The following is a 9165-nucleotide window of genomic DNA, read 5'->3' as shown; positions in this document are numbered from 1 at the left end:
TGCCGGGGCGTGGCGCTGGGGAGCCGCCCCACCTCACGCCAATCAAAAAGCTGCTCGGCCCCACCTCCCCCGCCCGCGGCACCCGCCAATCAACAGCACGTGATGTGGGACGACCAATGAGGAGCACGCCCCGTGCTGGGGCGTGGCACTGGGGAGCCGCGCCGGCCGCACGCCAATCACCAGCACGTGACGAGGAGCGGCCCGCAGGCAGCACCGCCCCATCGCGCAGCCGCTCGACACGCCATGTGGGCCCTGCGGGCCGCCGTACGCCCGCGGCTCCGGCTCTCCCCCGTGTGCCGCAGCCGACCTGTACCGAGGGCACCAGCGCCATCATGCCCCGCGCGCGGTCTCGCCGCTGTCGGCCGCGGGGGCCCCGGGAATCTGGAGGGGCCATGGGGCCGAGGGCGAGGCCTGCGGGCGGACGGGGCCCGAAGCTGCCCGGGAGACGACGAGGAGTCGGAAGACGCGGACGAGGACGCAGAGGAGGAGCTGCTGCAGAGGGAGCCTCTGCTGCCGGCGGGGACCCAGCGCGTGTGTCTGGTCCACCCCGATGTCAAGTGGGGCCCGGGGAAGCCGCACATGACGCAAGGTGACCGCGGCGGGGGTTGCAGGCGAGAAACAGGAGCTGGCGATCTGCGGGCGGGCCCCTGCGGGAGGGTCTCCTTGGTGGAGGCGCAGGGGCGGGCGCTGGGGGGACAATCTCATAGGTGGAGATTGAGGGGCGGGGCCCTGGGGACAAGCTCATTGGTGGAGGCGCAGGGCCGGGGCGCTGAGGGGACGATCTCATAGGTGGAGATTGAGGGGCGCGGCTCTGACGGAAGACCCTCATAGGTGGAGACGCAGGGGCGGGGGCTCTGGGGGGACGATCTCAAGTGGCGACGTAGGGGGCGGGGCTTCAGGGGCGAGACGCTGAGGAGAGGACCTGATGGGTGGAGATGCAAGGGCGTGACTCTGAAGGGGCGGGGCTCTGAGGGGAGGATTTCATAGGTGGAGGTGCATGGGCGGGGCTTCGGGGGAGGAGCTCATGGTGAAAGGGCGGGGCTTCGGGGGCGGAGGCGAGGATCTCATAGGTAGAAGTGCGTGGGCGGGGCTTTGGGGGGAGGAGCTTATTGGGAGAAGTCTCTGGGGTGGGGTGGGGTGGGGTGGGGTGGGGTGGGGTGGGCGGGGTCTTGGTCTTGACTTCCTGTTTCTCTTGCCCTGGGTTTGAGGTAGGCACAGTGTTTTTGGGCTCAGGGAAGGGAGGGCGTCCAGCAGAGCATCAGTGTCGAGTCCCCCGCCCCAGTCCCCCAGTCCCTGCAGGTGCCAGAGTCTCCCCAGTCCCCCGGTCACTGCAGGTGCCAGAGCCTCAAGACGGTGGACATCTCCCCTGGAAGCCCCTGTAGCCGATGAGCCCTTCTCTTTCATGGGTGTTTTCCAAAATGGGCAACTCTTGGGACAGCGGAAGCCGCAAACTGCTCAGAACAGCGCCCAGAGCTCCTGCCTCTGCCCACAACCCTGCCCGTGGTTCCCGAGCCATCCCTGAGCACCCCTAGCTCCCCAGTTCCCTGCTGCGTCCTCCTGGAGCCCAAATCTTATGTAAGGCCAGGTGGGGAGCCCTCGTGTCCCATGGTGGCTGCAGCGTCCGTCCGCAGCCAGATGCCTAGAGAGGCCCTATGGTGAAGGCCACGAGGAGGCCACGCCGAGCAGGTGTGCACGGGGCGCCGGGCCTACCCCAAAAGGAAGCGCCCCTGACGGTGGCCCTTGTGTCCCCGCAGCTGAGTGGCAGGTAGCAGAGGCCACGGCACTGGTGCACACGCTGGACGGCTGGTCCGTGGTGCAGACGATGGTCGTGTCCACCAAAACGCCGGACAAGAAGCTCGTCTTTGGCAAAGGGAACTTTGAGCACCTGACAGGTGAGTCCGTCCACACCTGCCCCCTCCCCAGACCTCCTTTCCCGTCCGCTGCTCCCGAGAACATTCAACCCGGACGCGTGGAAGGACGGGGGTCTCGCTGGGCCAGACGGGAGGCGGCCCCATGAGTGGGTGGTCCAGGTGAGCTGGGAGCCCACGTCAGGAGGAGCCGGAGGCATGGGAGGCTGGACCTGTGTCCCCGCCACACAGACTCTCTCAGCGTGGGGTCCCGCGTGGGGCCCTGGCGCTTCCACTAGGATGTGTTCACCGCGTGTGTGTCTGTGTGTCCCCACTGGGATGCCTTCCCCGTGTGTGTGGGTGTGTGTCCCTGTCACGATGCGTTCACTGTGTGTGTGTGGGGGGGTGGGTCCCCACTGCGATGTGTTCCGTGTGTGTGTGTGTGTGTGTGTCCCCACTAGGATGTGTTCACCGCGTGTGTGTCCCCACTGGGATGTGTCCACCGTGTGTGTGTCTGTGTGTCCCCACTGGGATGTGTTCACCATGTGTGTGGGTGTGTGTCCCTGTCACGATGTGTTCCCTGTGTGTGTGTGGGGGGGTGGGTCCCCACTGCGATGTGTTCCGTGTGTGTGTGTGTCGCCACTAGGATGTGTTCACCACGTGTGTGTGTCCCCACTGGGATGTGTCCACCGTGTGTGTGTCCCCACTGGGATGTGTTCGTATGTGTGTGTGTTTGTGTGTAGATGTGTCTGTCCCTGTTGAGATGTGTTTACCGTGTGTGCATGTGTGTGAGATGTGCGTGTCCCTGTTGGGATGTGTTCCCCGTGTGTGTGTATGTGTGAGATGTGTCTGTCCCTGTTGGGATGTGTTTACCTTGTGTGTGTGTGTCTCTGCCGGGATGTGTCCACCGTGTGTCTGTCTGCCCCGTCACGATGTGTTCACTGTGTGTGTGTGTGTCTCTGCTGGGATGCATTTACCATGTGTGCCTGTGTGTGTGTCCCCACTGGGATGTGTTCCGTGTGTGAGTGTGTGTGTGTCCCCACTGGGATGTGTTCCGTGTGTGTGTGTGTGTGTGTAGATGCGTCTGTCCGTCTCGGAATGTGTTCACCGTGTCTGTGTGTGTGTGTGTGTCCCCGCTGGGATGCGTTCACCATGTGTGTGTGAGATGTGTGTGTCCCTATTGGGATGTGTTTACCGTGGGTGTGTGTGTCCCCACTGGGATGTGTTCCGTGTGTGTGTGTGTGTAGATGCGTCTGTCCGTCTCGGAATGTGTTCACCGTGTGTGTGTGCGTGTGTGTGTGTGTGTGTGTCTCTCTGCTGGGATGCGTTTACCGTGTGTGTGTGTGTGTGTCCCCACTGGGATGTGTTCCGTGTGTATGTGTGTGTGTTCCCACTGGGATGTGTTCATCATGTGTGTGTGAGATGTGTGTGTCCCTGTTGGGATGTGTTTACCGTGGGTGTGTGTGTCCCCACTGGGATGTGTTTACTGTGGGTGTGTGTGTCCCCACTGGGATGTGTTCCGTGTGTGTGTGTGTGTAGATGCGTCTGTCCGTGTCGGAATGTGTTCACCGTGTGTGTGTGTGTGTGTGTGTGTGTGTGTCCGTCCCCGCCGGGATGCGTTCACCATGTGTGCATGTGTGTGTGTGAGATGTGTGTATCCATGTTGGAATGTTTACCTTGTGTGTGTGTCTCCGCCGGGATGTGTTCACCGTGTACACATCTGTGTACGTGAAACACACACCCCTAGAGACAGACCCCCTCCGACGCCGCTTTCCTGGATCCTGGGTCTGGGGCTCAGGAAGTCGGGGACGTCTGTGAACTGCGCCCTCCACGGCGCACCCCGCAAAGGGCCTCGTGGCTCGTACCGCAGTCCACAGGCCCGGCCGGCCGGCCGCTGACACGACCCCCCTTTCTTTAGAGAGGATCCGAGGATCTCCAGACATCACGTGCGTCTTCCTGAATGTGGACAGGATGGCTGCCCCGACCAAGGTATCCCAGAACGTGGCTTTGCCGTTTGCTCACGCTCCACGCGGTGAAGGAGTGGACGCCACGGCGTCCCGCCAGGCAGGGGCCAGATAAGGTGATAGTGGCTTTAAGGCGTGATGGAACGTCTTCCTCCCCGTGAGGCTGGCCACCAGGGCCTGGCCTTCCCCTCTGGCTTCTCATTTTCTCTTTTTTTTTTTGACAGAGTCTCACTCTGTCACTCAAGTTGGAGGGCAGTGTCACCACAATCTCGGCTCACTTCAACCTCCGCATCCCGGGTTCAAGCGATTCTCCTGCCTCAGCTTTCCAAGTAGCTAGGATTACAGGCGCCCGCCACCATGCCCGGCTTCTTTCTGTATTTTTAGTAGAAATGGGGTTTCACTATGTTGGCCAGGCTGGACTTAAATTCCTGATATCGTGATCCACCCACCGTGGCCTGCCAAAATGCTGGGATGACAGGCGTGAGCCACTGCGTCCGGCCCCGTTTTTGTTTTTTGAGACACAGTCCTGCTCTGTCACCCACGCTAGAGTGCAGTGGCGCGATCTCAGCTCACTGCAACCCCTGCCTCCCGGGTTCAAGCGATTCACCTGCCTCAACCTCCCGAGTAGCTGGGATGACAGGCGCCCACCACCACACGTGGCTAATTTTTGTATTTTTAGTAGAGACAGGATTTCAGTATTTTGGCCACGCTGGTCTCGAACTCCTGACCTCAGGTGGTCTGCCGGCCTCAGCCTCCCAAAGTGCTGGGATTGCAGACATGAGCCACCGCGCCCGGCTCACTCTCTCCTTCTCTAGAAAGAACTGGAAGCCGCCTGGGGCGTGGAGGTGTTTGACCGCTTCACCATCGTGCTGCACATTTTCCGCTGCAACGCCCGCACGAAGGAGGCCCGGCTGCAGGTGGCCCTGGCAGAGATCCCGCTCCTCAGGTACGTCGGGACGCCCAGGCCAACCGTCACATCCGCCCCGCAGCCCCTCCATTCTGTACTGACGTGTGTGGTGGTTTTGGGGTTATATTAGAGTAAGAAAAGCACCGTGGGGGCGCTGTGTCCCCACCCCACCCCGCTCCCCACTAGGTAGGTCCCCTCGGCCTGGGATACTCCTCACTCAACGTGTGAGCTACACGCCCAGTGGGGCCCCAACACCAGCTCCTCCCTTCTGCCCAGAGGGCCTCCTAATTCACAGGTTCTGGGCTTTAGGATGTGGACAGATCCTTCTGGGGGCTGTAGGGAAGGCTCCTTCCTGCCTCTCCCAGCTCCTGGGGGCGCCAGGTGTCCCTGGTTGTGGCCACATCACTCCAGTGTCCACCTCCATCTCCACGTAGGCTCCTCCTCTGTGTCTGAGTCTCCTCTTCTGTGTCCTAGAAGGACGCTTGTCATTGGATTTAAGACTTTCCTAATCCAGGGTGACTTCCTCTGAAGATCCTTAACTAATTACATTTGCAGAGACCTTATTTCTAAAACATCCCATTCACAGGTCCTGGTGAACAAGACATAAACATCTATTTGGGGCATCACTATTTAATCCAGTAAAATGGAATCACCGAGTTCCCTCCAGAAGCTCTCGGGGAGGACCCTTCCTGCCTCTCCCAGCTCCTGGGGGCACCAGGTGTCCCTGGCTTGTGGCCACATCACTCCATCTCCACGTGGCCTTCTCCTCTGTGTCTGTCTACAATTTTTTTTTTTTTTTTGAGACAGAGTCTTGCCCTGTCACCCAGGCTGGAGTGCAGTGGCTGGATCTCAGCTCAGCGCTACCTCCACCTCCCAGGTTCAAGCGATTCTCCTGCCTCAGCCTCCCAAGTAGCTGGAACTACAGGTGCCCACCACCAAGCCTGGCTATTTTTTTTAATATTTTAGTAGAGATGAGGTTTCACCGTGGCCAGGATGGTTCGATCTACTTGGCCAGGATGGTTTGATCTCCTGACCTCGTGATCCGCCTGCCTTGTCCTGCCAAGGTGCTGGGATTACAGGCGTGAGCCACTGCACCCGGCCCTCCCCTTCTGTCTCCTAGAAGGACACCTGTCATTGGATTTAAGACTTACCCTAATCCAGGGTGACCTCATCTGAAGATACATTTGCAGAGACCTTATATCTAAATAACGTCCCATTCACAGGTTGTGTGGAACAAGACATAAACATCTATTTTGGGCATCACCATTTAACCCAGTAAAATGGAATCACCCAGTTCCCTCCAGAAGCTCTCGGGGAGGACCCTTCCTGCCTCTCCCATCTCCTGGGGGCTCCAGGTGTCCTGGGCTTATGACCTCCTTCACCTTCACCTCCACCTCTGCTGGGAGGGAGAGAGCTTCCCTGGAGAGTGAACCCCTCCTGTTCCCACTCCAGGTCGAACCTGAAAAGGGATGTCGCCCACCTTCACCGAGGAGGATCCGGCTCCCGCTACATCATGGGGTCAGGTAACTCTGGCCAGGTGCAGCGCCCCGGGGCGTCCTGAGAACGTGGTTGTCAGCAGCTGCCCTGAAGGATTCCGACAGGGTGGGGGCCGGCTGGGGGCTCCGTCTCCCGGTCACGTCTGAGGAGACACGAGACGGTGGTGGTTCTGTGAGGTTTTGCCAACATAAGTAGCCACAAAGTGGGGACTGAAACAACAGAAATCTGTGCACGCCCATCCTGGACACCAAAAGCCGCCAGAGGCTCCTTCCTGCCTCTCCCGGCTCCTGGGGTGCCAGGTGTCCCTGGCCTGCGGCCACATCACTCCAGCCTGTGCCTTTTAAGAAGGACATGGATCTTTGCATTCAGGCGCAACCCTAACCTAGGATGATGCCTTGAGTTCGTACAAAGATGGTGTTTCCAAATCAGGTCCCATTCCCAGGTTCTGGGACTTAGGGTGCTAAAGGGGCCCCACTGAGCCCCCTCAAGATGACGTCCCGGCTGTGCCCTGCTTAGAAGCCTCCCGAGTAGCTGGGATTACAGGCGCATGCCACCACGCCTGGCTAATTTTTGTATTTTTAGTAGAGACGGGGTTTCACCATGTTGGCCAGGCTGGTCTCGAACTCCTGACCTCATGATCCGCCCGCCTCGGCCTCCCAAAGTGCCAGATGACAGGTGTGAGCCACCGCACCCGGCCGAGCACAGCCCTTTCTCAGGGAAAGGGACAGTGTTGGGGCCGCTGCTGGGAACGCGGCCGGGCCCCTAAACGCTGCAGCAGGATGAGCAGCCCCCGTGCCCCCGCGGACCCTCAGTGGCACCGCCCGCTCCCGTGCCTTTCCCGGCCTGGCTCACCGCCCCGCCGTCTTGGGCGTTTTTAGGAGAATCGTTCATGCAGTTGCAGCAGCGTCTCCTGAAAGAGAAGGAGGCCAAGATCAGGAAGGCCCTGGACGGGCTTCGGAAGAAGAGGCACCTGCTGCGGCGTCAGCGCACACGGCGCCAGTTCCCTGTGGTCTCCGTGGTGGGGTACACCGACTGTGGTGAGGACGTGCCCAGGGGAGGGGGTCCCATGGTCTCTGTGGTGGGGTACACCGACTGTGGTGAGGACGTGCCCAGGGGAGGGGGTCCCGTGGTCGGGTACACCGACTGTGGTGAGGACGTGCCCAGGGGAGGGGGTCCCGTGGTCTCCGTGGTGGGGTACACCGACTGTGGTGAGGACGTGCCCAGGGGAGGGGGTCCCGTGGTCTCCGTGGTGGGGTACACCGACTGTGGTGAGGACGTGCCCAGGGGAGGGGGTCCCGTGGTCTCCGTGGTGCATACACCAGCTGTGGTGAGGACGTGCCCAGGGGAGGGGGTCCCGTGGTCTCCATGGTGGGTACAGCGGCTGTGGAGACAGTGCCATGTACCCCATCCTCCCATCCACAGCACCACCACCCCATCCACACACCCACCCATCCACAGCACCGCCTCCCTCCATCTACACCATCTTCCCATCCACACCACCTCATGCTCCCCCGTCTACACCACCAGCTCCCATGTCTACACGGCGGCCCTGCTGCATCCGGCCTGAGAGCAGCCGCAGTGGCTTAGTCCCGCATGTAGTGTGTGGCCCGGGGGCGCCCGGGGAGCTCGGGGACCTGTCAGCTGGGGTGCAGCTGTCCGAGAGGGTGCTGTGGTCTCCACTCTGAGGGCCCGGGTGTGGCTCCGGGGGTTGGAAACCATGGCTCCCTGCACCGCTGACCTCCACGCCCTCCCAGGGAAGACCACGCTGATCAAGGCGCTGACGGGAGACGCCGCCCTGCAGCCGCGGGACCAGCTGTTCGCCATGCTGGACGTCACGGCCCACGCGGGCACGCTGCCCTCACGCCTGACCGTCCTGTACGTGGACACCATCGGGTTCTTGTCCCAGCTGCCACACGGCCTCATCGAGTCCTTCTCCGCCACCCTGGAAGACGTGGCCCAGTCAGTGAGTCGGGGCTGTGGGGGGCTGGGCTCTCGGACACCCACTGAGACAGGGCCCGGGGTCTCGGACACCCACTGAGACGGGCCGGGGTCTTGGACACCCACTCGGACCAGGGCCCGGCATCTTGGACAGCCACTCGGCAGGGGCCGGGCTCTCAGACACCCACTGAGACAGGGGCCGGGCTCTCGGACACCCACTGAGACAGGGGCCGGGCTCTCGGACACCCACTGAGACAGGGGCCGGGCTCTCGGACACCCACTGAGACAGGGGCCGGGCTCTCGGACACCCACTGAGACAGGGCCCGGGGTCTCGGACACCCACTGAGACGGGCCGGGGTCTCGGACACCCACTCGGACCAGGGGCTGGCATCTTGGACAGCCACTCAGCAGGGGCCGGGGTCTCGGACACCCACTGAGACCAGGGGCCGGGGTCTCTGACACCCACTCGGACCAGGGCCCGGCATCTTGGACAGCCACTCGGCAGGGGCCGGGCTCTCAGACACCCACTGAGACAGGGGCCGGGGTCTCGGACACCCACTGAGACCAGGGGCCGGGGTCTCTGACACCCACTCGGACCAGGGCCCGGCATCTTGGACAGCCACTCGGCAGGGGCCGGGCTCTCAGACACCCACTGAGACAGGGGCCGGGCTCTCAGACACCCACTGAGACAGGGCCGGGCTCTCGGACACCCACTGAGACAGGGGCCGGGCTCTCGGACACCCACTGGGACAGGGGCCGGGCTCTCGGACACCCACTGAGACAGGGGCCGGGGTCTCGGACACCCACTCGGACCAGGGACCGGGGTCTCGGACACCCACTGAGACCAGGGGCCGGGGTCTCGGACACCCACTGAGACCAGGGGCCGGGGTCTCGGACACCCACTCGGACCAGGGGCCGGCGTCTCGGACACCCACTTGGACCAGGGGCCAGTGTCTCGGACAGCCACTTGGCAGGGGCCCGGCAGATACCCACTGAGACAGGGGCCGGGGTC

At 62.1% G+C, this 9165-nt stretch overlaps 1 protein-coding gene across 2 annotated transcripts in view; it reads left to right on the top strand.

The window, feature by feature from the left end:
- The first annotated feature begins 243 nt into the window (after window positions 1-243).
- The window catches only part of LOC135272558 (putative GTP-binding protein 6), a 13679-nt gene continuing 4757 nt past the window's right edge, over window positions 244-9165 (top strand). Inside the window, exons 1-7 of one of the 2 annotated variants that reach the window (XM_064370976.1) lie at window positions 244-589; window positions 1755-1892; window positions 3766-3836; window positions 4627-4757; window positions 6171-6241; window positions 7094-7252; window positions 7970-8178. In XM_064370976.1, the coding sequence (XP_064227046.1) occupies window positions 244-589; window positions 1755-1892; window positions 3766-3836; window positions 4627-4757; window positions 6171-6241; window positions 7094-7252; window positions 7970-8178 (1125 nt within the window). Of the gene's footprint in view, window positions 590-1189; window positions 1209-1754; window positions 1893-3765; window positions 3837-4626; window positions 4758-6170; window positions 6242-7093; window positions 7253-7969; window positions 8179-9165 lie in introns of those variants that run through there. The other variant, XM_064370977.1, reaches the window with a different exon arrangement.

This window comes from Aotus nancymaae, unplaced genomic scaffold, assembly GCF_030222135.1.
Source record: "Aotus nancymaae isolate 86718 unplaced genomic scaffold, 86718_ANA_hifiasm-v0.15.2.pri h1tg000111l, whole genome shotgun sequence".
In the NCBI taxonomy this organism is placed as follows: domain Eukaryota; kingdom Metazoa; phylum Chordata; class Mammalia; order Primates; family Aotidae; genus Aotus; species Aotus nancymaae.
Note: the sequence above shows the minus strand (reverse complement) of the source record. Positions and strands in the feature narration are given on the sequence as shown.